This window comes from Rhinolophus hipposideros, assembly GCF_964194185.1.
Source record: "Rhinolophus hipposideros genome assembly, chromosome: 4".
NCBI lineage: Eukaryota > Metazoa > Chordata > Mammalia > Chiroptera > Rhinolophidae > Rhinolophus > Rhinolophus hipposideros.
In genome coordinates this window covers 107,067,813-107,095,719 of record NC_138050.1, presented here as the reverse complement: position 1 = coordinate 107,095,719, position 27,907 = coordinate 107,067,813, and the positions used below count along the sequence as shown (strand labels likewise).

The window sequence follows — 27,907 nt, the reverse complement described above, 5'->3', positions numbered from 1 at the left end:
AATAAGCTTTTCAGAAAAAGAAATAGGCAGAGTGAATATTCATAGAGGCAGAATGAGTCCAAAAAGACACATTTTTCTGACGAAGCTTCTTTCTAAGAAGCTTTAATTTTGCCACAGTTCTTACAGAATATTCATGACAGTGGCTAAAGAACGGGAAGGCAGCTTTTATTCAGGAGACTATGGAGATGGTAGGGGCCAGGGCCAGTCCTTGGGCGTGGAGCACAGTAAGGACACACAGGATTTTGGCGGGGCGTGCTGAAGGGTGGCTGATGACAGATTACCAGGAAACATCAAGGTGAGGGGCATTCTTGCTAGACCACTTCAGCAGGTTCTTGCTGAAGGCAGGCGCAAGGTAATATTGTGGAAGGTGGGGGTGAGGGATTTGATCAACTATCCAGGGTAGGGGACTGGCCTGAGCAAGGACAGGGCCCAAGGCAGCCTGGAGGGCTCAGAGGGCTAACCGAGTTAGGACTCCGGTTGGGACGGAGTGTCCGTCACAGCTGGATGAGAGGCTGACCGCCCTGAACTGCAGTGTTCCAGACACACCTTGTCTGGGACCCATGTCCCCTGTGGGAACTTGGTCCCTGTGGTCTAGCCTATTGTCTGCAAACGCAGGGTCAGGTGCTCCACTCTGTGGGAACCACACTCTGTCCAGTGACACTTGATGGAAAATAGGAAATTCTCTCCTCCCTCCCGCCCCTCTGCAGACTCAGGTGGTTTAGTGCTTAGAAAGGAGAAATCTAACCGCCTGTCTGTTAATGTCCTTTAAAAATCTGTCTTCTTAATTAAACAAACAACAAACATGCATTGCTTATGTAATTGGAAAAAAGATAATGTTAGAAGTGTCCCTGGCCGCCTTCTCTAAGGAATCCACTTCCTCGTCTTCCTGGAGACCCTGTGGGCGGTCAAAGCGCACTTCTCCTTCTGCAGGCTGTGCTGAGCCCTTCCCACACTGACCCTGGCGTCTGGTCGACGAGATGTGGGTGAGAGTGGACAAACCTGACGTGTGCAAGGGCCATTGGGCCACTCACAAAAGGCACTGAACCTGGCGCCTGACACCTAGAGCTTGTTGCTGTTGTGACTCTGGAGGAGGGAGCAGGTGACTGAGCTGTGACCTCAGGGCTGGAGGAAGCGAGTGGGATGAGAGCAGGTGAGCAGGAATCAGGCTGCATTTCATTCAGCCTTCTCAGGATACTCATCACCAGGTGTCCCTGGAAACTATGCTTTATGGTGGCAGAGGGGAAAGACACGTGCTGGGGATGCAGGTCTGTCTGACTGAGCCCGCTGTTTCTCTGGAAGCCTCAGTTCCTTATCTGTGAGGCAAGCCGCGGTACCCCCATCGAGGGTGGGAGAATGAGAGGAGGAGCTGGGAGGGCTGCCAGTACAGAGCCCAGCACACAGTAGGCACTTTCTGTGTGTTTATACAGCACTCAGCGCCCAGGTGACACAGCAGAAAAACAGGTCACGGTGAAGGTGAACGTAACCCCTCTTCCGACTGCGCTGAGGAGATGCAAGGTTTTATACTTACCTTCAAAGGCCGCTCAGCATGTAACCATCTCGTCCACAGTAGGCCCGAGAGAGAGCTTAGGCCATGCTTATCTTCTCGATGCGACGAGAAAACCATGAATCTCGGGGTCTGTCATATTTTTAATTCAATTCAATAAAATCTTTAAGCAACCAGTGGGTGGCCAGGCAGGTCAGGTCAGTCCAGATGCTTCTCACACGTTACCTAATTTGCTCTTTCACCATACGTTCATGCCAAGTAACTTCCTACGTTCTGGAGGTCAAAAACAACAAAACCCAGCTACTCTCACGCAGCTCACATGTTAGTCAGACGACGCGGAGAATAAACACCGAAACAAACACATGAAAATACAAATGCCCAGGCGTGCTGAGTGCAGTAAAGAAAGAAAAGGCTTCAGGGTGAAGTTCCTGGGCAGGAAGGGCTCTGCCGTGTAGTGACAGCGCTGGGCCGCCGGCTGGGCACCTGCCACCGCCGGGAGCGCCCAGGAAGGCCCAGAGCACCTTCCCTTCTGCCCGCCACACGTCACAACCCACGCTCAGCGGCTGAGTGGGTGTGTCTGGCTCCAAAACCACATTTTTTTTTAAAGATGTTATTGGGGCAGGGGAACAGGACTTGACTGGGGAACAGTGTGCACGTCCAGGCCTTTTTCCGAGTCAAGTTGCTGTCCCCTCAGTCTTAGTTGTGGGGGGCAGCTCAGCTCCGGCCCACTTGCCCTGGCCAGGTGCAGGGCGCAGCCACCACCCCTTGCTGTTCCAGGTCTTACCAGCTCCTTCCATGGGCAGTATTTGGGGCGGGCGCTGTCACAATGCCCGTCTTGCGGGAAGAGGGCTCTGGGACCGGGGGAGGGTAGGCGACGCGGGGCACCGCGGGAGGGGCCTGCGGGGCGGCGCGGTGGGGTGGGGGGGCGGCGCGTCTCCATCAGTACGAGCTGCGCCGGAGCGCGTCCCTTCTCCGAAACCACAGGCCAGCAGAAGCCTGTTCAACCATCTGCGGGGTCCCTGGGGACCAGCAACTGGGTCTGTCCTGCCTGGTGACCGTCAGGCCGTCTCGGGCCGTCAGTGCGGAGCCGCACAGGGTTTCCTCTGACCTCGCGGGCAGAAAGCAAGGCCGAGCGAACTCCGCTCGTCGGCCTGCAACGCAGGGCGTCTGGGAGGCGACACGGAGGACGCGCCACGTCTGGGGCTGTGGGGTCGGCCGCCGCGGGCTTTCACTGCAGGTTCAGACAGCGGGGCCACCGCGCTCCCCTGGGGACGGCGCAGCCCCGCGCGCACCTTAGCGGGGGCCTCGGCGGGTGGCGTCCGCGGACCTCAGCTCGCGTGGCGCGGGACGGGCTCAGAGGGCTCTGGGCGGGCTCCGTGGGGTCTCAGGGCTCTCGGTGGTGTCGGCTTCAGGCTGTTCCAGGGCCTCCTAGGGGCGGTGGGCACAGAGGCTTCGCGGGCCGCGCTCCCCTGGGGACCCCGGGCGTCCGCACGGACGACCCCTCGTACAGCCCGGTGTTCGCCAGTGCTCAGGCTGCGGCGTGGCCGTGCGTCCCGTGTCAGCTCACTTTAGAGAACGCGGGAAAGACAGCACGCGAGCCCGTGGCCTTGCCCGCACCCCCGCGCCGGTGGTAGCGCCCGGCCCCGCCCCCGCGGTCTTGCCCGCACCCCCGCGCCGGTGGTAGCGCCCGGCCCCGCCCCCGCGGTCTTGCCCGCACCCCCGCGCCGGTGGTAGCGCCCGGCCCCGCCCCCGCGGTCTTGCCCGCACCCCCGCGCCGGTGGTAGCGCCCGGCCGTCGCGGGCTGACCCCAGGGTGCGCATGCGCGGCGCGTTTGCGCCGCGGTCGTGACGGCTGCGGTCGGGGGGGTGACGGCTGCGGTCGGTGAGGCCCCGGCCGGGGTGAGGACCCGTGACAGGGGCCGGGCCGTGACGGCGGCCGTGCGGGCGCTGGCTGCCGGCGGGGCGCGGGCCCAGGTGAGGGCACAGACGCGCGTCCGCGCTGGGCAGGCCGGGGCAGTGGGGGGGCCCGGCTGGCGCGCGCGGGCGGAGAGGGCGTGAGGGGGCCGGGCCGGGGTCCCGTGGGCGCCTCCTCCCGCCCCGCGCGCGGCCGAGCTCTGCGCCGCCCACCCGGGGTCCGGCCTGCGTTCCCCCGCGGCGCGGTCTAGTGGGCGCGACATCCCGGCGCGGACCCGGGTCTTCCGTCTCCCGCGGGACCCACGGCACCGGGTCTGCTGTCGCGGGCGCGCGGGCCGGGGGGGCGGGGGCCGGACCTGCGGGGGCGGGGCCTGGGTGCAGGGGCGGGGCCTGGGTGCAGGGGCGGGGCCGGGCTGCGGGGGGCGGGGCCGGGCCGGGGCGGGGCCTGGGTGCAGGGGCGGGGCCGGGCCGGGGGCGGGGCCTGACCTGCGGGGGCGGGGTCGTCGGCCCCTCACCGGCCCCGCGGCGTCCCCGTGTTTTGCTCGGAGAAACAGCGCCCACGGTCAGGCGGCGAACTCGCAGGCCGCTCCGCGTGGAAGTTCTGGCTGAGCGTCTCTTATCCCCAACAACTGCAGCTGGAATCATAGGGTCTCCGCCGGCCTCACAGATGTGACCAGTTTAACAGCGGCGAGGAGCTGGGGACGGAGCTAGGGGGCCGCGGGGAAAGTAAGTGATGGCACAGCCCCCGGATTGGGGCCTCGCGTGAGAATCCCTTACGAGACGGTTCAAGCGGGAACGGAGCCACACGTTGCTCGCACGAAAGCAGCAGGCCGCAAGGCAGCGTGTATACTTTGGTCCGTTTTTATGGGGAAAAAAAGTTTAGTAAAACAGGGCCCCGGCGGGCACCAACAAATGGTAATAGTGCTTAGAGCTGGATAGGAGGGTTACAAGTTTTTACTTTTGTACTTGATGCTTGTTTATATTGTCTGAATTTTGTTCATTGAGCATGTATATCTTTTGATTTTGCAAGAAACATTGTTACAAGCTGTCAAGCGGTAATTCTCAGAATGTTACAAACATCATTCCTATCCAAACAGTGAGCACTGTCAGGTTACATTTAGCTCCTTGGCCAACCGCCCAGCCGGATGACGGGCAGAGAAAGCCTGTTCAAATGCGAGTGAAGGAGGAATGCTGAGATGAGATTGCTGGGTCAGGGACCGCACCGCAGAACGCCGCCGGTGCAGCGGGACAGCCTTTGAGATGAGCTCTCGGGTGGAAAGGACAATTGCTGCATCTTGTCAGTGTGGTGTGCGCTAATTAACATATGACTTAGACTGAAATGTCTGGGCCCCCTTCCTTGTGAACAGTGAGTGTCACTTAAGTCTCCTAGCAAGTCAGGTGATCCTCAGGGGGTTGTTAAGCACTAATCTAGCCTGACATAAAGCACACACCCTTTTTTCTCCTTTTTGACTTCATGTTCAAGTTTTGGGTCGGTTATCTTAACCAAGCACAAAACGCTGGTGTCCATAGGAGACGTGTAGGAACTGAAGGGCCTGGTGGCCATTGAGTCCCATCGTGGAGACGTGCTGCCTGGTCACACAGCCCCACTGGGACTAGCAGCCTGTTGATGTAAGAAGTGCCCAGTCCCGTGCAGGAGCACAGCTTACGCCATCACAGCCTACAAAGCAGGGACGGAGATAGTTTTGTAGATAGGTTTTCCCAAGAAAATTAAGGCTGCAGAGCATTGGGACGGGACTCTCAGCCCTCCCAGGAGCCACCCCCTGCTCTGTGGTTCCTCAGCCACTGAGATACGCTGGGAGCCTGGGGCGTGAAAGAGCAGGTTGAGCCACGCTATTGGGTGTCCAGTTGTTCTCCAGGGAAGGAACGGTGACTTCCAGCTGTGAATTACTATTTAGGCTTCAGGCCACAGCAGAAGCCCGTAAGTCTGGGTCTGGAGGCAGAGCGGGGCTGGCAGTGAGCCATGTCCCCTGTGCCTCTGAGGGGAGGGATGTGCTCAGGGTGAGCAGCCCAATGAGAGGAAGGAGGAGGTGGAGGCCGGCACAGTCCCATGCGTGCTGCTGTCCAAACAGCCTGGCTGGGCTTGTGGATGTGGGCCTGGGACGAGGGGGCTCAGGGTGTGGGCCTGCGACATTGTGGGGTCAGCAGTGCCTGTGCAGGGCTCCAGGGAGGGAGGCCCACTGCCTGGCCGGGGTCCGCAGATGCCTCATTCCCTCCTGGCTCGGGGTTCAGCTTGTCGATGCACCCCACGGGGCGAGACACCACAGTGACAGGTCAGAGCAGACGAGCACCGGCTCCCCCAGACATGCTCTGCGTGTGTCGTGTGTGTCCCCCACACACACAGTGAAGAGGTGCTGATTAAGGATCCAAATGGGGGCAGGTGATGGGACTGGAAAAGGTAACCGGAACTGGGCTTATGGTGGCTTGTTTCCATCTGTTGCATTGGCACCGGCTGTGACTGCAGAGGGTTTGCCCTGTCACAGCCCAGCTCACCTGTTTGTGTGTCTGTGTCTGACCATGACCTGTCTGCAGTTCTTTCATGACACGACCTTCAAAAGGGCTGCCTAGATGGCTGGACGGCCCAGAAGCCAGTCTCGGTTTTTCCAGTGCCATGAACTTGGAAGCACAGTGTGTTTCCTGGTTTCTGAGTCCGTGGAGCCACCGGGGGTGCTTGCACAGTCTCCTGCCTGCCCCTGGCCTCCACCCTGTCCCTGCCACCCTGTCTCAAGGCCGCTCACTGTAAGGCAGTCCAGCACGTGCTTCAGAAACGTGGGACCCGCCCCCCTGACTGGGCTCCGTGTTCTCGCCCCTCCCACGTCCTCGCCAGCCTGGGTGTGCGGTGAGTGGCCCTTGGACTTGTGGCCTCCGCACTTCCATTTTCTGTCACTCCTGCTGTCACCTCCCAGACTCTGCTGCCCCCCTCGGGATCCTCTTGTGCTGCTTGGTGGGGAGCAGGGAGGTCGGGGGAAGGCTTTCCTCAGGGTTTCTCTGAGAGAATCAGGGCTTTGGGGCTTGTTTTGTATGTAGCTGACACTTCAGACCACCTGAAGCACTGCGGGTCCTTCATATTCGCAGCCAGTGACCGACTGCTCTGTTTATGTGTTTTGTATTCCCATAGTCAGAGGGTTCAGTGCGCCTAAGAAACTTGTTTTCTTAGTTCTTAAAAAGCAGAACCACATCGGACCCATTAAGCCGACCTTTCTTGATTCTTTGGTCCTAGTGCCCTGGAGTCCCTCCCACCGCAACCCAACCTTCCTGAAACAGCAGCTGGACTAACCGCTTCCACTGAGGTGAACTCGGGTGTGTGCTTTAGTCAGAGTCACGGGGACGCTCCCATTTGAAGGCAGAAGTTAGGTGGCTCAGCCAAGGGCATGTTGATGCAATTGGGGCAAAATGGGAACTGGAACCCGATCTCATGACTGACTTGTAGGAAAGTGCAAGAAATGTAAGGACGGGTCCATGTTTTAGCAGAGTTTACAGTTTTGTGCAGGGCAACCCTTTTAGTGGATCACTGTTACATTCTAGGGCAGGGCTGTCCAAACTTTCTTCAACGGTTTTCACCAAGGGCCGTATGCGGTAAAATACACAAACAGCCGGGCCACTCACTCGACGTGAAGTACGTATTGCCTCACCTGGTTTATTTAAGTAAACTAAACATATTTTTGGAATTTGCTGCGGGCCAATTAACAATGGGTTGCGGGCTGCAGTTTGGACACCCCTGGTCTAGATGGTGAGGCTTCCTTTCTACCCAACACTGAAAACCTGCCTCCTCTCCCAGTGTGCCGCCTCCCTGGGGGTAAGCCTGAGCTGCCGCAGAAGCAGGCTGTTCTGTGTTCCTTTGCAGCCAGTCAGTCCGCTGCAGCCACAGGGAGATGCAGGAGAGGTTCAGGGCACAGTCTGTTCCACGCTCAGGTCCCAGACTCAGACCGCGTGGATGCCCCGGGGGACGGGAGAGAGAAGACCAGAGTGGGGAGACTCAGGCCCGACCCGCAGTGGGTTCCCCGGGAAGGTAGGTGGGTGCACACTCAGGCCCGGCTGATTTGAATAGTTCCATTGGTTTGGGGCTGTCAGGGCAGAGGGAGGGGGTCCCTGGTTGCCTGGCACCTGGTCCTGGGTGATTCCGGCAGGGTAGGTGGGGGGGCTGGCCCTGGACAGTGGATGGCAGATCCAGGTGTGTCCCAGCTGGCCCTACACTGTCCCTAAGGAGTGGCCAGCTGGGAGGGGAAGTCTGTCCCCAGCCAGGAAGAGTTTAAGGTGTTAAGACATCGTAATATGGAAAATATGCATGAAGAGCAGTTACACGCACGGATACCCAAAGCCAAGTGCTCTTGCCGGCCTCCTGACGTAGTGTTAAACTTGCTCTGTGTGCATATTGACTCCGAAGTGGGTTTCCAGGTGTGTGAGTGAGCTGCAGCCCTGGCATAACACAGACTTCCATGTCATGTGTTATGGCTTGTTTCCATCTGTTGTGTCCTCACCAGTCGTGTCCCCGGTGACGGGACCTCCTGCGGACAGAAGCAGCTCAGGGACCGTGGGGGAAGAATCGGGGTTATCGTCACACGGCGAGCGTTGGCTGAGACGCAGGAACAATCACCTGTGTGATGTGGCCCTGAATCACCTGGCCAGCCAAACCTCAGAGTTCTGGAGTAAGAGAAATGGTTCCTTATAGTTTGTGTGAAATGAGCTCGTGTTTCTGGGTCCACAGAGCAGTCGTGGGGACTGTGAGCTGAGTAACAAGTTTTCTGGTTTTCACTGCTCCAGGCTCCAGTTTTGTGGCCTCGTGGTTCAGTTAAATGTGCGATGCCCCAAAGGACGGAACATTTTAGTGGCACAGCTAGAACCCTCTGCAGCCCTGCTCCACGGTCACCGGCATGGGTGACGAGGCTCCTTCCTCAGGAAAGCCCCTGCACAGTGTGGCGTGTGGAAGGCGGGGTGGGAAAGGACCCAGTGGGGAGTGGAAGGCTGGCTGCTGAGCAGCTTTGCTGGGGACGGGCTCCCATCCCCGGCTCTCCCCTGTGTTCGTGCCTGTGAGATGCGAGGCCCCACTCAGGCGCAGAGGTCCCTTCAGATCCGGCACGTGGGACCTGTTTGCACTGTCACGAGCAAAACTGAGTCCCTGCTCAGCGGGTGTGACCGCCTAGCGTTCTGAAGTCTGCGCGGTCATCGTAGCAGTGTTTCCTGCACGCCGCCTCTGGCCAGCGCGGGCTCAGGCCCTCGGAGCTGTTTGTCCAGTGCACGTCAGCTTACCTGAGCACGCAGCGTGCGCTGTAGATTCTCTAACAGAGACACGGTGCGTTGGCGCTCAGCCGAGGCGCCTGCCCTAGTCTGTGGCACCTCCCAGTCTGGGAAGGCTTCTGGAGGAAGTAATGTTGAAGTCAAGACCTGAGGTGACAGGGCTGGGGGTGGTGAGGAAGGGCTCCGCTGGGTACAGGCCCAGGTCAGGACAATGTGCTGTTTCATAGAACTCAAAGGTTCAGTTAGCACAGTGAGGTGCGGGGTGCAGAGCTCCGAGTTCACACTCCCAGCGACGGAGCACAGACTGTCATGGCTTCCTGGAGTGCTAACGACACTACGTGGTGTGTGCTGACTAGGATAAAACAAACAAGGTAACCGGAGTGGGAGCCACAAAGTCAAGTGCATTGTCCGTTGGAATAAAACTGGAAGCCTGTTGTGTGCGGTCTCCAAGTTTGCTCAGATCTACGAGGTCTGACACTTAAGTTCCCGAATGTGTTGCAGCGATGTCGCTCACCTTTTTTGATATCAGAGGGATTATTCATTATGAATTTGTACCCACTGGACAAACACTTAACTAGGTTTACTATTTGGAAGTGCTGAAAAGGCTGCGTGAAACAGATGACCTGAGCTTTTCACCAATTCATGCCTCTTGCATCACGACAATGCACCAGCTCACAGGGCACTGTCTCTGAGGGAGTTTTTAGCCAGGAAACAAATAACTGTATAGGAACACCCTCCCTACTCACCTGCTCTGGCCCCCAATGACTTCTTTCTTTACCTGAAGATAAAGGAAATATTAAGAGGAAGACATTTTGATGACTTTCAGCACCTCAAGGGTAATATGACGACAACTGTGATGGCCATTCCAGAAAAAGAGTTCCCAAACTGCTCTGAAGGGTGGACTAGGTGCTGCTGTCGGTGCATAGCTTCCCAAGGGGAGGACTTCGAAGGTGACCATAGTGATAGTCAGCAGTGAGGTATGTAGCACTTTTTCTAGGATGAGTTCGCTAACTTAATTGACCTTGTAAGTTAAAGTAAGAAGAGGATTGGTTGTGACTAGAGAAATCCAAAAAGAGCAATGGAAGAATGGACTTTCGTTTTTACATTGTTGTGGAGAGGTTATTGACTTATTTTAAGTGAGCTGATTTCATGAATAGGTAAATACATTCAGAGTGTTTTCCCGGCCTATAGACCACCACTGTCAGCAGGAGAAAGTGAATTTGTGCAACAGGGTACCGGTAAACTTCCTGTGGCCCTTGGGTTAGGTCATCATTGATGTACTTAGTTTAGGGGACTGTTTTCATGGTTTGAATTAGAATTGCCACCTTGAGGTTGAGAGCTGGAGAAGGCCAGGGGAACAGAGTGGGCTTCGTCGGGCCGAGGCAGCGCAGGCTGGCGAGAGCCGTGGAGCTGCAGAGGACGGTGCACAGTGGGTCCTTCGCAGTGTCTGTCCTGTGCGGAGGGGGTCACGGGGTGTGGCCTCACTCCCGGGACCTCATCAGTGTACTGCTTGCAGACGGGATGCTGGTGACAGGCCACACTGTTGGCAGGTTACAGACTTAGCTCCTGTCCATGGGGACATCTGAATGGCGATACATGGTGACGCTCCCAGTGCTAAACCACGTGAATGCCTACTGTGTGCCAGACCTTGTTTAGGTCCTGTGCATGCATTGCCTCCTCGGTGCTCCCAGCATGAGGAAGCAGCCTCCGGACGTCCGAGGCCACCTGAACCCCGGGTTGCCTGCAGGTGTCTATCCCATGGCTGTGGGAATGTGGTGCCGTTGGCAAAGAGCTTCGCCACACACACTGGAGAGCAGGGCTGTGTTCCTGTCTCGGGTTCTGGGAGTAAAAGGCTTTCCCACAGGAACTCCAGTGTTATCATCTGAAGGTTTTTTATGCTTGGAATCCGACAGCCTGCCATGCAGGTAGGCGGGGCCTCGGGCTGCCTGTTAGTGCCCGCGTCCAGCTCTGGGCTGCCCCGCTCCATCTTTCATTTTTCTTTCTGTCTCCTATACGGCCAGTGGATGTTTCTTACCTTGTTTATGTATCTTCAATTGTGTATAAAAATGAGGTAAATGATAGTAACAGTACTTCCTATTATGATGTTTTTGTGGCCCTGGAGTCGTGTTGTATCCTCGCTTCAATTTAGTTGACACAAAGTGAATTACCTGTTCTTTCTGCAGATTGAAGGCAGACACACGAAGATCCTAGACACCGCTGTCCTGCCTTTGTCCTCTAGGACAAGACGCAGCGTGGGGCCCCAAAGCCCCGTGTTGGCCACGAATGCTTTCAATATAAAATTCAGGACAATGAGTCTTGCAAGTGATAGAGGGACATCAGAGAGCATTTTTGACCTGGACTACGCTTCATGGCAGATTCGCTCGACCCTGGTGGTCGCTGGCTTTGTCTTCTACCTGGGCGTCTTTGTGGTGTGCCACCAGCTGTCGTCCTCCCTGAATGCCACCTACCGTTCTTTGGTGGCCAAAGAGAAGGTCTTCTGGAACCTGGCGGCCACCCGTGCCGTCTTTGGTGTGCAGAGCACCGCGGCGGGCCTGTGGGCGCTGCTGGTGGACCCTGTCTTGCACGCCGACAGGGCGTGTGGCCAGCAGAACTGGTGCTGGTTTCACATCGCTACGGCAACGGGCTTCTTCTTGTTGGAGAACGTAGCGGTTCACCTGTCCAACTTCTTCTTCTGGACGTGGGACTGGTTTTTAGTTCTGCACCATCTGTTTGCCTTCCTGGGGTTTCTAGGCTCCGTGGTGAACGTCAAAGCCGGACACTATCTCGCCATGACCACGTTGCTCCTGGAGGTGAGCACCCCGTTCACCTGCATCTCCTGGATGCTCCTGAAGGTAAGTGTGCGCTACAGAGTGCAGGGCCTGGGCTTTCCGCCTTGGCCACGCAGCTGGAGCTGGCAGCGCGCCTTAGGTGCATAGCGCCTGTCACCTCGCCGTGGACACCTCAGCAGACGGGTCACAGAGTTCATCGCCAGTCACCAGCTCCTGGGGTTCAATCCCTTTTAATCAAGTTTAAACCTGTTAGCTCCCAGCTCCGTAAGGAAGAGGATCAGCGGGTCCCTGCATTTGTGGATAGCATCTGAGCTCCAGAAAACATGGTTTTTTCTTTCTTTCAAAGGCTTTTAAATTATTTTCTTTCAATTTTTTAAAATTAGTTTCAGGTGTACAAAGCAACATAAAAGTTAGACATCTACACCCCTCGCAAAGTGATAACCCCACCCCCCAAACCTACCTGTCTGACGTCATATATAGCTGTTACGATAACATTCACTATCTTTCTTATGCCTTATGCCGTGCTTCACATCCCGTAACGCCATATATATATATATATATATATATATATATATGTATATATATATATATGTATATATATATATACACATATATATTTAATTATAGTTCATATATAATATAATTCAGCTTTAGCTTTAGGTGTACAGCGCAGTGGTCAGGCATCTACACAGTCTGAAGTGATCCCCCAATAAGTCCAGTGCCCATCGGGCACCCTACATAATCTTTACACTGTTGATTATATTCCCCACACTGTATTTCATGTCCGCATGAATATATGGTGTCTACTAATTTGCACTTTCTAATCCCTGTACTTTCTCCTCCATCCCCTCCTCCCTCCCATCTAGCAACCAACAGGTTTTTTATATATATACCTGAGTCTATTTCTGTCTTGTTTGCTCACTTTGTTCTTTAGATTCCACGTATCAGTGAGATCACATATGTGGTATTTGTCTTTTTCAGTCTGACTTATTTCACTTAGCATAATATTCTCTAGGTCCATCCATGTTGTTGCAAATTGTAGGATTTCATTCTATTTTTTTTTTAATTTTTTATTGGGGAATATTGGGGAACAGTGTGTTTCTCCAGGGCCCATCAGCTCCAAGTCTTTGTCCTTCAATCTAGTTGTGGAGGGCACAGCTAAGATCCAAGTCCAGTCGCCGTTTTCAATCTTTAGTTGCAAGGGGCACAGCCCACCATCCCATGCGGGAATTGAACCAGCAACCTTGTTGTTAATAGCTACCACTCTAACCATCTGAGCCATCCGGCTGCCCCTTCATTCTTTTTTATGGCTGAGTAATTGTATAAATGTACCACTGTTTCTTTATTCATCGTCTATCGATGGGCATTTCAGTTGTTTTCCATACTGTGGCTATTGTGAACAGCACTGTAATAAACATAGGGCGCACATATTTTTTCAAATTAGTATTTTGGATTACTTTGCATAAATAACCAGGAGAGGAACTGCTGGGTCATAAGGTAGTTCTATTTTCAATTTTTTGAGGTACTTCCATACTGATTTCCATAGTGGCTACACCAATTTGCAATCCCACCAACAGTACACGAGGGATCTTTTTTCTCCACATCCTCACCAACACTTGTTTGTTGATTTATTGATGATGCCCATTCTGACAGGTGTGAGGTGGGATCTCACTGTGGTTTCTATTTGCATTTCTCTGATGATTAGTGATGTTGAGCATTTTTTCATATGTCTGTTCGCCATCTGTACGTCCTCTTAGAAAAATGTCTCCATGTCCTCTGCCCATTTTTTAAATTGGGTTGTTTGTTTTTTTGGTATTGAGTTGTATGAGTTTTCGTTAAATTTTGGATATTAACCTCTTATCAGATGTATCATTGGTAAATTTCTCATTCGGTAGGATGCCTTTTTGTTTTATTGATGGTTTCCTTTGCTGTGAAAAAACTTTTTAGTTTGATGTAGTCCCACATATTTATATAATTTTTTTGCTTCCCTTGCCCGAGGGGATATATCAGTAAAAATATTACTAATGGTAATGTCTGCAAGGTTACTTTCTATATTTTCTTCTAGGAGTTTTATGGTTTCAGGTATTACATTTAAGTCTTTAATCCATTTTGAATTTATTCTCATTTATGGCGTAAGGCAGTGGTCCAGCTTCATTTTTTTGCATGTGTCTGTCCAGATTTCCCAGCACCATTTATTGAATAGACTGTCTTTACCCCAACGTAAATTCTTGCTTCCATTGTCATAGATTAAATGACCATATAGGCATGGATTTATTTCTGGGCTGTCTATTCTGTTCCATTGATCTGTGTGTCTGGTTTTATGCCAATACCATGCTATTTTGATTACTATAGCCTTGTAGTATGATTTGATGTCAGGTACCTTGATACTTCCCACTTTGTTCTTATTTCTCAAAATTGCCGTGGTGGTTTGGGGTCTCTTATGGTTCCATATAAGTTTTGGGATTATTTGTTCTAGTTCTGTGAAAAATGACTTTGGTAATTTGATAGGGATTACATTGAATTTATATATTGTCTTAGGTAGTATGAACATTTTAACTATATTAATTCTTCCTATCCATGAGTATGGTATGTATTTCCATTTATTTGTGTCTTTTTTAATTTCTCTCTTCAATGTCTTATAACTTTCTGAGTACAGGTCTTTTACTTCCTTGGTTAAATTTATTCCTAAGTATTTTATTGTTTTTGTGGCAATTGTAAATGGGATTGTTTTCTTAATTTCTCCTTCTGATAGTTTGTTATTGGTGTATACAAATGCAATTGATTTTTGCATAATAATTTTGTATCCTGCTATTTTACTGAATTCATTTATGAGTTCTAATAGTTTTTTGGTGTATATAGTATCACACTATCTGCATATAATGACAGTTTTACTTCCTCCTTACCGATTTGGATGCTTTTTATTTCTTTTCCTTTTCTGATTGTTGTGGCTAGAACTTCCAGAACTATGTTGAATAGAAGTGGAGAAAGTGGGCAACCTCGCCTTTTTCCTGATCTTAAGGAGAATGGTTTTAGCTTTTCCCCATTGAGTGATGTTAGCTGTGGGTTTGTCATATATGGCCTTTATTATGTTGAGATATGATTCCTCTATTCCCACTTTGCTAAGAGTTTTTATCATACATGGATGTTGCATTTTTTTCAAATCCTTTTTCTGTATCTATTGATATGACCATATGATTTTTATTTTTCATCTGTTTAATGTAGTGTATCACGTTAATTGATTTGCAGATATTGAACCAACCTTGCATACTAGGAATGAATCCCACTAGATTGTGGTGTATGATCTTTTTAATGTATTGCTGAACTCGGTTTGCTAATATCTTGTTGAGGATTTTTGCATCTATGTTCATTAGGGATGTCGGCCTATAGTATCTTAGTCTGGTTTTGGGATCAGGGTAATAGGCCTCGTAAAATGAACTTAGGACCTTTTCCTCCTTCCGGATTTTTTGGAATAGTTTGAGGAGAATAGGTGTTAATTCCTTTTTGAATGTTTGGTAAAATTCACCTGTGAAGCCATCCGGTCCAGGATTTTTGTTTGTTGGGAGCTTGTTGATTACTGATTCAATTTCATTGGTAGTAATCATTCTGTTCAGATTTTCTATTTCTTCTTGATTGCACTTTGTAAGATTGTGTGCTTCTAGAAATTTATCCATTTCTTCCAAATTGTCGAATTTGTTGGCATATAATTGTTCGTAGTATTTTCTTAAATTTTTTTGTATTTTTGTGGCATCTGTTGTCACTTCTCTTTCATTTCTGTTTTTTATTTTTTATTTTATTATTATTTTTTAAATCCTACATTTTTATTTTGTTTATTTGCGTATTTGCTTATTTATTTGTTTGTTTATTTATTTATTTATATTTGGGAAAGGGGAACAGGACTTTATTGGGGAACAGTGTGTACTTCAGGACTTTTTCCAAGTCAAGTTGTTGTCCTTTCAATCTTAGTTGTGGAGGGCTCAGCTCAGCTCCAGGTCCAGTTGCCGTTGTTAGTTTCAGGGAGTGCAGCTCACCATCCCTTGCGGGAGTTGAGGAATCAAACCGGCGACCTTGTGGTTGAGAGGACACGCTCCAACCCACTGAGCCATCCAGGAGCTCAGCGGCAGCTCAACTCAAGATGCTGTGTTCAATTTTAGTTGCAGGGGTGCAGCCCACCATCCTTTGCAGGAGTCGAGATGAACCAGCAGCCTTGTGGTTGAGAGCCCACTGGCCCATGTGGGAATCAAATCAGCAGCTTTCGGCATTAGGAGCACAGAACTCCAACCCCCTGAGCCACTGGGCCGGCCTCATTTTTATTTTTTAATTTGGGTCTTCTTTTTTTCTTGATGAGTCTGGCTATAGTTTTGTCCATTTTGTTTATATTTTCAAAAAACCAGCTCTTGGTTTCATTGGTCTTTTGTATTTTTTTTTTTTTGGTTGTTTGCTTTTTTGTCTCTTATCTATTTCTGCTCTGATTTTTATTATTTCCTTCCTTGTACTCCCTTTGGGTTTATTTTGCTGTTTTTTTCCCAGTTCCCTTAGGTGTAAAGATAAACTGTTGATTTGATATTTTTCTTGTTTTTGAGGTAGGCCTGCATTGCTATGAATTTCCCTCTTAGGACTGCTTTCACTGCATCCCATAGATTTTGGGTTGTTGTGTTTTCATTTTCATTTGTCTCAAGGTATCTTTTGATTTCTTCCTTGATCTCATTGTTGACCCACTCGTTATTTAGTAACATGTTATTCAGCCTCCAGATATTTGTGTGTTCTCTGGTTTTCTTCTTGTAATTGATTTCTAGTTTTCATAGCACTGTGGTCAGAGAAGATGCTTGATGTGATTTCAGTCTTCTTAAATTTATTGAGACTTATTTTGTGGCCTAACATGTGGTCTGTCTTGGAAAATGTTCCATGTGTACTTGAGAAGAATGTATATTCTTCTGCTTTGGGGTGAATGCTCTAAAAATATCAATTAAAGCCAACTGGTCTAATATGTCATTTAAGGCCATTGTTTCCACATTGATTTTCTGTCTTGAGGACCTGTCCATTGGTGTCAGTGGGGATGTTAAAGTCCCCTACTGTGATAGTATTACTGTTGATCTCTGTTTTTATGTCAGTCAGCATCTGTTTTATATATTTAGGTGCTCCTATGTTGGGTGCATAGATGTTTACTAGGGTTATGTCCTCTTGTTGGATCGATCCCTTTATTATTATGTAGTGCCCTTCTTTGTCTTTTATTATAGTCTTCATTTTAAAGTCTATTTTGTCCAATAATAAGTATTGCTACCGAAGCTTTTTTCCTCGTTTCCATTTGCATGAAATATCTTATTCCATCCCTTTACTTTCAGTCTGTGTGTGTCTTTTGATCTGAGGTGAGTCTCCTGTAAACAGCCTATGCCTGAGTCTTGTTTTCTTATCCACTCAGCCGCCCTATGTCTTTAGATTGGAGCATTTAATCCATTTACAATTACAGTGATATTGATAGGGACATAGTTACTGCCATTTTATTATTTGTATTCCTGGTCTTCCTTTGTTAGTTTGTTTTCACCTTTCTTCTGCTTAAAGAAGCCTTTTAACGTTTCCTGCAGTGCTGGCTTGGTGGTAATGAATTCCTTTAGCTTATTCTTTTCTGGGAAGCTCTTTATCTCTCCTTCAATTTTAAATGATAGCCTTGCTGGATAAAGCAATCTAGGTTATAGGCCCTTGTTTTTCATCACTTTGAATATTTCCTGCCCCTCCTTCTGGCCTGCAAAGTTTCTGTAGAAAAGGCATCTAATAGTCTTATGGGAGCTCCCTTGTTTGTAACTAGCTGTCTTTTTCTTGCTGCTTTTAGGATTCTCTCTTTTTCTTTAACCTTTGCTGTTTTAACTGTGATGTGTCTTGGTGTGGGCCTGTTTGGATTCGTCTTGTTTGGAACTTTCTGTGCTTCCTGGGTTTGTATGTCATTTTCCTTCACCAGGTTAGGGAAGTTTTCGGTCATTATTTCTTCAAATAGGTTCTCGATCCCTTGCGCCCTCTCTTCTCTTTCTGGTATTCCTATGATGCGAATGTTGTTGCACTTGATGCTATCCCATGGGTCTCTTAAACTATTTTCATTGTTTTTTATTTTTTCTTTTTGTTGTTCCAATTGGGTGAATTCTGCTATTTTCTAAATCGCTGATTTGATCCTCTGCTTCATCTAATCTGCTGGTGATTCCTTCTAGTGTGTTCTTCATTTCAGTTATTATATATTTTTTTTCTGACTGGTTATTTTTTATGACTTCTATATTCTTCTTTATGCTTGCTATCTCTTTGTTGAAATTCTCACTAAGTTCCTTCATCATTCCTACCATCAGTCTTTTAAACTTTGTATCTGGCAGGTTGACTGCCTCCGTTTCATTTAGCCCCGTTTCTGGAAGTTTCTTCTTTTATTTGGGACATGTTTCTTAGTTTCCTTATTCTGGCTGTCGCTGTGTTTACTTCTACATATTAGGTAGATCACATGTGTCTCTCAGTCTTTGCTGGGTGACCTTATATAGTGTGTGTCTTTTGTAGTTGAATTTGCACAATTTCGCTATTCTCCTGTCCTGTGTGTTCCAGAGGTATCCCTTGTTTCCCTTGTGTGTGTTCTCCTGTTGTGGTTGAGCCTTGATTGCTTTTGGTGCATCAGTGGGTGGGGCTGACTCCCAGGCTGACCAGCTGTGAGGATTGGCTGTGCCCACAGTGTATGAGCTGCTGTGTGGGGCTGTCCCCTCAGAGGAGGCTTCACTGCTGCAGGCTCTTGTGCCTGTTGAGACCCCCCCCCTTTGGGTGTGCCACTTGTGGAGTAACCAGGTAGTGCTCTGATATGGTCTGAAACTGGCCTCTGGGTGTGTTGTTTCTGGTGTCTCTTGGGTGGGGCTCTCGTGTAGGGCCAGTTCAGCCCTGTCTGTTACCAGCCCGTGGCTACCTGGTAGGTGCCTCAAAGCTGTGTGTGGTTGGCTGCTGCCCATGCTAGATCTGGAGGCATGTGGGGGTGGCCACGCTATGATCTGAGGCTGGCTGCCCCCAGTATTGGGCCTGAGGAGCTTAAAGGCCCAGGGCCCCCTATGCCTGTTGCCACTGTCCGTTGCCAGTAAGGCCCAGCTGTTGAAACAGCCTCCTTAGATGTGTGTGCTGGGCTGGTTGACCCGGTGTTGAGGGTGCCCATGGCTGATGCAGCACCAGGTGGGCAGCATGGAGTTCAAGTGAGTCACAAAACGAGATGGGGGTCTTTACGACATTAATGCAGATTCAGGTCTTACGCCAGTACCTGACCTGTGACCCCCTTGTACAGCACCCCGAGGGCACTGCAGCCAGCTTCCACCTCAGGCTTACAAATTCCAGAGTGCTGCTCCCACGTAGCTGTGGTGCAGGTTTTGGGTTACTGATCACCACCCAAATCTCCCCAGGTGCCGCAGACATCCTCTGCTGTAAGAAACCTTCTCCAGGGTTTGTGGGGGTGGGGCCGGTTTTAGAAAATAAAATCTCCACACTGTTTCCACAGCGGCCACACCATTTTTCATTCCCTCCAACAGTGTGCATGTTTCTGGTTTTCCACCTCCTACCAGCACTTCCTGTCTTTGTTTTTGTGGTGATGCCATTCTGACAGGTGTGAGGTGATGTCTCATTGTGGCTTTGATTTACATTTCCCTGGTGACGAGGGGCGTTAAGCATTTTTTAATCAGTTTCTTTGCTGTTTCACTACTGAATTGGAGTTGTTTATATATGTTGGAGATTAATCTGTTATCAGATTATCAGATTTGCAGATATTTTCTCGCACTTCATAGGTCACCTTTTCACTCTGTTGATGATTTCCTTTGCTGTGAGAAGCCGTCAGTTTGATGTCGTCCCACTTGTGCACTTTTCTGTTGCTTGTGCCCTTGATAGACATGAAGTCATATCCAAGACCAACGTCATGGAGCTTTTTTCCCTACGTTTTCTTCTAGGAGTTTTACAATTTTGGGTTTTACGTTTAAGCCTTCAATCAATTCCGAGTTGATATTTGTGTATAAGATATGGGTTTGGTTTCCTTCTTTTGCATGTGGATGTCCAGTTTTCCCAGCACCATATATTGAAGAGAGGTGCTTCCCATTCGTTTCTCGTGAAGGAAGCAGAATGTGAGCTGTCGTCCCAGCGGTATTTGTGGAGGGATATCTTGCTGATGTTCGTCACACATCATGTTTGTTTTTCTATTTTTTGTTGGTGGATAAGGTTCTTTTACTAGTAATTAGGAGCGTTGGGACCCAGCATCACTATTTGTCTAGTATTTGTTTCCTTTATGTTTTTAAAGGTATATGTTAAAAATGTATACCTTCTCTATATAATCTTAATTCTTCTCATTGTGACATCAGACTCCTTTAATTACATTGTTAGCATAGATTCTTGCCACCTTTGGGAGGACACAGGGAAGTGTACGCTCTCATTCCTGTCTCAGCGCCCACTGCGTATGGTGTGAGTCCATCTGAAGTGAATGCCCAGTGAGTGGTGTAGATAGACCCTTTGTCCATAGCAAATGTCTGTTCCACACCAGTCGCGTGGCAAGTGATGTGAGTGCCGCCTGGAGAGCGTCACCAGTGGGGCTGGGGGCAGAGGATCTGAGAAGAAAGGTTGGAAACCGTTGACGGGCTGAACAACTCATTTGACCCAGTCGGCCTCTGAGTGACCCCTGAAGCTGCTGGTCTGTGCGTGGGGTCATCTTAGAGAAGAGGCTGAGAGTGGACTGGGGACCTGTCAGCACCCTGTGCACGCCTCTCGTTACTGCCCAGCCACGTGCTTTTCAGTTCTGTCCTGTGGGTGCCCTTCACAGAGGACAGAGGGCAGGGTCTGTGACTGCCCTTTGTTCTCCGGCTGGGGTTGTGGAGTGCAGTGTGCTGGCTGGGGCCCAGCATGCCTCTCTTCTCTGTCTCCCTCCTCCGTGAAAATACCCCGCTTCACAAACGATAGGGCTGTGGCAGAAAGACGTGTTGGGACAGGAGAGCCCAGGAGCCATGCACGTCTGTGCTGGACAGCTGGTCGGCAGTGACCTGACCTGAAACCCACGAGATGTAGTTCATGCGCTTTGAGAAAACAGGTTGGTGGTTACCTTGAATTTTTGTTGTTTTTTGTAGGAAGTTCTTTAAAAACAGAAAGAAATTAAAATCTTCCTGGCTCTCTGTCCAGCCCTCAGGGCCTACCAGCGCTGAAGAGTCTCACGAGTATTTTTCCAGACTTTTGTCTGGGCTTCTCCTGGAGCCAGACGTGGGGCCGCATCTCCTGTGGGACTTGCCAGCTGAGAGGAGGGGAGCAGGGCTAGAGGTGTCTCCAGAAGCACCTCTGCTGTGGGTGTGCTGGGAAGGCCCTGCCTCCTCACGTCCCCAGTGTCTTCAGGAAGAGGACGGGCTCCAGTGGTGGGGGGGACAGACTTTGTTTTGGGAGTTCTTCTGCTCCCTCAGGACGGACTTTGTTCTGAGGCTGCTTGTACAGGATGGTAAAAGGGTGTCCTTGTGTTCACTTCTCACATCTTTCCTTACATTAACCACAAATCCAGCAGACGCCTACAGCAAAATCATACCCTCAATTAATGGAGCTTAGGGTTACCACTAATTCAAGATAGGTTTACACACCAAAAACAGTGGCTTGTTCTTAGCATTTCCTAGCTGAATTTCACTTGGAAATATTGCTTAGAATTGATAGTGGATTACACTAGGCTCAAACATCTCAATGTGACTCATCCACAAAAAGACTGGTCCAGGATGTAAAGTAGGGGACATACAGCAGGCGTACACCGGAACACATTGCTAAGTCGTGGGCTCCAGAGCCGCACAGAATAATCTTGTGTTACGTGCAGATTCAGTTACTGTGCCCCAGCTGTGCTCAGAGCATCCAGGGACACTGAATACAAAGATTTTAGTGCCCGAGAAAGACCAAAGAACACTTACTTCTCAAGCTTCGAGTTTTCTAAATGTAGTGTAATTATTATGTGAGTAAAAGCCTCTGTTTCTGATGTGAATATTAACCATTGAGAAGACCATTTGCAGTGAGAAGGATAGTGGCAAATTACTCATCGTACTTCCTAGAAGCTAGTACGTATTTATACCCCCACCACTGACGGCAAGCTCCTGTTTCCACGGCAGCACTAGCTGTGTCAATCTTTTGATTCGTTGCCAATCTAAGTAAAAAAATGAGTTTCCAACTTTCATTTATTTGATTGTAGTGAACTTTTTTTCATATTTGACATTCATATCACTCATATTTGTTTTATAAATTGCTTTACTTGTTTATTTTCTATTGGAGGATAGTCTTTTGTGTGTATGGGGTTTGGTGATTTGTAAAAACTTTAAAAATAGTCTTTGTCGGGGTGGCCGGTTAGCTCAGTTGGTTAGAGCACGATGCTCGTAAACACCGGGTTTTCTGGTTCGATCCCCACATGGGCCACTGTGAGCTGCGCCCTCCACAACTAGATTGAAACAACTACTTGACTTGGAGCTGATGGGTCCTGGAAAAACACACTTAAAATAAATAAAAGGTTTTTAAATAATAAAGGTCTTTGTCATCTGTCAGATGTTTTACCGTGCATTCTTTTAACTTTTTTTTATTGTTCAGAAATTTTGTTTTACATAGTCAGGTCTATCAATTTTCACTTATATGAGTCATGATTCTAACATAATGTTTAGAGTACCCTTTCCCACACAATGATCATAAAACTGTTTCCCTGTGGCTGTTTCTAGTATTTTTGTGGTTTTCTTTTAAACATTGATATTGAATCCATTTGAAAATTAGTTTTAAGATGGACTGTCAGCTCCAACTTGATTTCCCCAAGGAGTAGCCAGTGGACGGTCCCATCACAAGCAAATCAGTTTTTCTTTCTGCTGATCTGACTGGCTGTCCCAGGTCAAGTGTCCATGTGTTTTTACTTATTTCTACATTTTGTAGTGTTTATCTGGTTTAGCACTGGCAGCACCTCTTTTATTTCTGCTTTGTTATATTTCATTATGTAGTGAGGCATGTTCAGTTGTCTGTTCTTTTCAAACCCTCTGCTTTGTTCTTGTGTATTTACTCTACCAGGTGAGCCTTGTTAAGTGGACACAGTACTAATGTATTTGCACAGAGCACCAGCGTGGTCTCTTCGCTGGACTAAATCTCTAGGTGAACTCAAGGAGGGCAGATGTGACGTCTTGTTAGTGGTTTCCCGTCGGCGGCACTGTCGGCCTCTTTCATCCAGGGCTTCTTTCAAGTTCCCTGCGTCCTTAGTTACATTCGCATAAGCAACAGGTACCTACTCCTTAAAGCTGCTCAGCATCAGCGTCACCGGTCAGCAGTGGAGGGCAAATGAGAGCCACAGTCAGATGTCACCTCACACCTGTCAGAGTGGCACCAGCAAAGAGACAAGAAATAAGAAGTGTGGGCATGGATGTGGGGAAAGGGAGCCCTCGTGCACTCCTAGTGGGGATGTAAGTGGGTGCAGCTACTGTGGGATACGGTGTGGGGTTCCTCAACATCAGAGTAGAACTACCATATGACCCAGGAACCCCACTTCCGGTTACGGATCCAAAGGAAAAGGTGGCTGCACCCCGTGTTCATAGCAGCAGTATTCACAGCAGCCAAGATATGGAAGCAACCTGTCCACTGATGGATGGATGGCTAAACAAAACGTGGTCCATTTATGCCATGGAGTATTACTCAGCTGTGAAAAAGAAGGAAATCGTGCCATCTGCAACAACCTGGAGGGACCTGGAGGGCATTGTGCTGAGTGAAATAGGTCAGACAGACAAATACCACACGATCTTACTTATATGTGGAATCTGAAAACAGGCAAAAATGAACCTGTAGATAACAGAGAACAGACTGGTAGTTGCTGGGGTGGGGGGAATGGGGGTGAAGGTGGTCTAAAGGTACAAACTTCCAGTTATAAATTACGTCCTACAGTTTATAAGTTGTCGTTGAAGAAAAGCATTGTAACTGTGTATGGAGATGGACGGTAACTAGACTTACTGTGGTAATTAGTTTGCAATATGGACGCTTCGTGCCTTATGCCTTTACAACGGTGTGAAGGCAGCAAACATTCAGCAGGAACCACTTTGGATTTTTCACTTTTGGTCATTTCCTGGGCTGGTAACACGCAGTGTGGTGCTGCTCGTGTCGCTGGGCCTGGCGGTGCCACCCCCACGCAGGTAGGCGAGCCGCGTCTACGCTGTGTACTGCCAGTGGGTTTGGATGTTGCGTTCTGAGTGTGTGTCAGGTCGGCGGTGCTCAGTGTGTTAGGTGTGTCAGGGTCCAGTGGGTTGATGAGAACGTAACCCCACCGTGAGTCCAGGGGCACCTCATATACCAACATCAAAGCATGGTGTGGGGCAGCTGACATGTATGCATGTATGTGTCAGTTGTGGACGCTGCGGAGACACCGGTCAGGTGCCGTGCAGAGATGCCCAGTCGGCGGCCGCTCCCTGCCTGGGGCCTGCAGCCCGCTCTTACCCAGCAGGACGCTGCGGGCCCGGCCTCAGCTTGCGAGACCAGCTGAGTCCAGGCATCACCGGCTGCTGCCTGCGTGTGCCTGGGGTGACACCAAGAGCATGTTTGTGCCAAGGCTCAGTACCCTCCCTCGCCACCTTTGGACCTGGTCACTGGGGCCAGTTGGCCGAGTGACCGTACTATTTCTCACCCAAACTGGGCACTTCTGAGAGAGAAAAGGACTGCCAGAGACTGCGCCAGGCAGGCTGGGACGTACAGGGTCCCTCGCCACTGAGAACTGACCGCAGTTGTCACGGCGCTTCAGACAGCCAAGGGACCTCCGAGAACCCTCTCATTTTACAAACAAGAAACGAGTCCAAGCGTCCACCTCTTACATTTGGTTTTACTCTCACGTCACTGCACCGTCAGACGGTGGATGCAGATTCTCCTTGTCCGAGTCGTCCCCCGTCTGGGGGACGGGTCTGTCCTCTTGCTTTTTTGGGGTGCTGTGCTTGTTTGGACGTATGCCTGCTCGGCTCTTATCACACTTCAGCAGTGCAGGGTTTGCGGGGAGCGTGTGGTTCCGATCTGCCTGGCGTTGGAACCACACACAGGCCTGGAGGGTTTGATCTGTGACTGGGTGAGGCCAACTGAAGGCTGTTTGTGTCTGGGGGAGTCCCCCGCCCACCCCCCGCAGAGCCTCAGGCTCGGTCCTCTCCTCGTCTCCCACCCCTCTTCACATTCATTTTTCATCTAGACCCGGCAAGAGTTAACACAACTGGAGTGTTTACTGTTTGAAGCTGTGCCGGTGATTATTTAGACAATTATCACTTGTACAGAAAAGCTCCTGGGTATGTCTGACCCCACAGTGGAGACCATTCACGTCTTTTATGAAGTTATTTTGGGGCAGTCTCACAGAATTTCCAACAACAAGTACATCCTTTGTTTTTCTATATTTTTTCTAGTTTTTTTCTATATTTTTTTTCTATATTTTTTCTATATTTTCTAGTTTTCCTATATTTTTAAGGCAGTCCTAAGTCACTGGTTCCTTTTTTTTTTAGGATTTAAAAAAAAATTTAATTTTAATTTTTACATTAATCTGAGGTGACTAAGTCACTGATTATTGTCTTTCTTTGTCAGAGCTGTGTGTATACATTCTTAGGACATAATGCTGTTAGAATTCCTTTTTTTCTTTTTCACAGTTAGTCACTCTGGAGGTTGTATTGCTGTGTCCCCTTCAGGGATGGGTTGTGCAGCTTGAGTAAAGCCTGTCCCCTTGCCTGCTGTCAGAGCCGTCCCTGTGCGCTTGTGCCTCGCTCGCTAACCACTGAGCTTCCTTCTGCAGACACAGGCCAGGGTCTCCATCCACAGAGGGGCGCCATGACATGGAACCGTGGGGGAAGATTCTGCGCAGAGAGAAGGCTAAAGAGCGGTGTGCACAAGCTCACTGGTCCCGAGTGTGCCCACTATCTGGGTGTCAGCCTGTCCTAGTGCTGACAGGTCCCGGCCATGAGGTCCCACCGTGGTGCCCATGGTCCCATGGCCAGTTTTAGCTACGACTGTTGGAAACTAGTTTTCATGTAAATTTGGAATAATTTTAAGGCACGTTCATTTTGGCTTGTGTCCAAGGGCTACTGGGGTAAAAGCATCACAAACCTCCCCGGAAATGAGGCTCATCCTCGACTTCTCTCTTCTGAGACATTTTTCTCCTGGGTCAGGGTCTGGGAGTAGGGCTGGCAGCACCAGCGGACGTCTTCTGGTTTTATTAAGAAGCATGTTTACTTAGTGTGTGCAGATTGAAGGTAAAGAGCAAAAAGATTGAAGTGAGACTGAAAACAAGACGGAATCTGGCTCTGAAGAGCAAGCCGGCCGCTGAGCAGGAAGCAGGGGCTCCCCTCACAGCGGCTGGCGTTCAGGAGCCAGTCCCGGGGGAGGAGCTGCCTCTGAGCCTCGGTGGCCCTGAGCTGACGCGTCTGCTTTGTCCCCGCAGGCCGGCTGGTCGGACTCTCTGCTCTGGAAGGCGAACCAGTGGCTGATGGTGCACATGTTCCACTGCCGCATGGTCCTCACCTACCACATGTGGTGGGTGTGCTTCCAGCACTGGGCCGCCCTGGCCGGCAGCCTGCACCCGCCCCACCTGACGCTCTTCCTCTGCGGGCTGGGCCTCCTCACGCTGCTCATGAACCCCTACTGGACCCACAAGAAGACGCAGCAGCTCCTCAGCCCAGTGGATTGGAACTTCGCCCCCCCGGAGCCCAAAGGCAGCCGGGCCGACCTCATCAATGGCCAGGTGCCACTGAAGAAGGGGCAGTAGCTGCTCAGCGGCATGGCAGCGGCACCCTGAGGGCTCCAGGGCCAGCTTGGTAGCAAGGAGCAAGTGAGGGCCGCAGGTCCCCCCGAGACTCGCTCGCTGGCCTGCAGCATGAGTCCAGGTGGCCGTCCTCGCTTCGTTGTCTCGTATGGCTTCTTCCTGTGCGCTCACCACATCGGCCCCGTTTGTCATCAGGAAAGGCTTGGGGGGGCAGCTTTGTTTGCATACGGGCATGCCTCGTTTTATTGCACTTGGCTTTATCATGCTCCAAAAATGCCCTTCAGTACAGGCGTTTTTAGCAAATGAGGCAAAAGTCTCTGAGTCGCTGCATTTCCATACTCACTTTATTTGGGGTTCTGGAACCCACCCTGAGGAACCTCTGAGGCCGGCCTGCAAGTGAGGTGCCTTCACTGTTAGAAACGCCACGTGGTGGGTGTGGTTGAGTAGACATCCATTCTTTGTAGTCACACTTGGACATTTTGTGTGTCTTATTCAAAACTTGTATTCTTTTCGGTTGGAAAGGATTGCCCTCAGCTAGAAGACAAGACGGTTTGTTAATGCGTGAAAATGTCCCGGGTGTGCAATTTAAGGCCAGGCTGCTGCGGCGCCATCTAGTGGCACAACGGTGTAGACACGGGACACACCGCTTGGGAATTCACCCAAAGAGAATGTGGGGGAGCTGAGGTTAAATCTTTGAGGTTTCCTTACAAGGAAGCTACATTAAAACAAGTATTTTGCATTTGTATTGTATTGATCAACTGACAAAATAAGGTAGGTGTTTAGTAATCATAATTGTCTAGCTTGTAGAGCCATTTCAAATTGACTAAGTGGCCAACAGGTGCCCAAATGAGACCTCGATTCCTTGGTTGGTTTTCACTGTAGGTTTCAAGACAAGCTAGTGATCAGTTTCCCTCCGAGCTGTGGGCGGGGACTGCCAGGCCCTATGCCCTCCTTTCCCTCAGCTGCCTGGTGAGGAGCCCCAGGCGACGTCACTTGCACCTTTGCGCCCAGATAGAATTTATACACTAATCTAGCGAGTTTAGTGACAGACACACGAACATTTTATTCTTGCTGCAAAGGTGCAGTTCATAGCAAAATTTCATTTTTAGCGGAAGCACCTGTGAAGTGTTTGTGACACCACGTGTTTCTTGATGAGAATCATGTGGGACTGGGGATTGTTATTAACCTGGGACTCTCAGAATAGTGTTTTCATGACTGGTGCTTTGACTGCTGATTGTGTTTAGGTCAAGCGATGTAATCCCTATTTATCTCATTTTAAGAAGTGACTTTAGCCTTAACAGTACCCAGCAAATCCTGTCCCTGCTGGGACCACTAACTGAAGACGCTGTCGCCCTGTGGCCTGCACCTTCCTGTCGTGGTGGCAGCTGTAGCCCGGGGCAGACATGTAATAAAGTGACTGATGTTTACAGAACCTGCAGGGTGTCAGTCAGCTCCTGTGTCTCGCTGCTGCTCATCCCACTGAGGTTCTCAGTCCCAGAGACACAGCCTGGATGGGTCCTCAGGTCCTCTGGTCCAGTAAAGGTTTGCTTTGTATCCGACCTTCCTGAGGACATCGCGGTCCCAGGGCGCCCCTCCCCATCTCAGGAGCAAGCCCCAGTGCGCCAACAGTGCCGGGGCTGCTAACACCCCGGTGGCACCATGCTCTCCAGCTCCTCGCGGGCCCAGGTCACCGCCCCAGCTGTGTGCACGCGTGCGAGGG

General features: G+C 50.0%; 1 protein-coding gene across 3 annotated transcripts; it reads left to right on the top strand.

Moving 5' to 3' along the window:
* Window positions 1-2,407: 2,407 nt before the first annotated feature.
* On the top strand, window positions 2,408-27,623 carry CLN8 (CLN8 transmembrane ER and ERGIC protein). Of its 3 annotated transcripts, none has more exons than XM_081046183.1 (3): window positions 2,408-2,741; window positions 10,854-11,522; window positions 25,867-27,622. In XM_081046183.1, the coding sequence occupies exons 2-3, from the start codon at window positions 10,980-10,982 to the stop codon at window positions 26,188-26,190; spliced, it is 867 nt and encodes a 288-aa protein (XP_080902309.1). In that variant the 5' UTR covers window positions 2,408-2,741; window positions 10,854-10,979; the 3' UTR covers window positions 26,191-27,622. The 3 variants fall into 3 exon arrangements, with proteins under 3 accessions (XP_080902309.1, XP_080902307.1, XP_080902308.1); XM_081046181.1 differs by lacking the exon at window positions 2,408-2,741 and adding an exon at window positions 3,325-3,477 and having other exon boundaries at window positions 25,867-27,623; XM_081046182.1 differs by lacking the exon at window positions 2,408-2,741 and adding an exon at window positions 3,908-4,143.
* Window positions 27,624-27,907: the final 284 nt, after the last annotated feature.

Bases quoted from the DNA above. Each gene is read 5' to 3' on its own strand.
- CLN8 (XM_081046181.1), top strand. From the start codon at position 10,980: ATGAGTCTTGCAAGTGATAGAGGGACATCAGAGAGCATTTTTGACCTG. The intron at 11,523-25,866 runs GTAAGTGTGCGC...TTGTCCCCGCAG, and splicing joins TCTCCTGGATGCTCCTGAAG to GCCGGCTGGTCGGACTCTCT.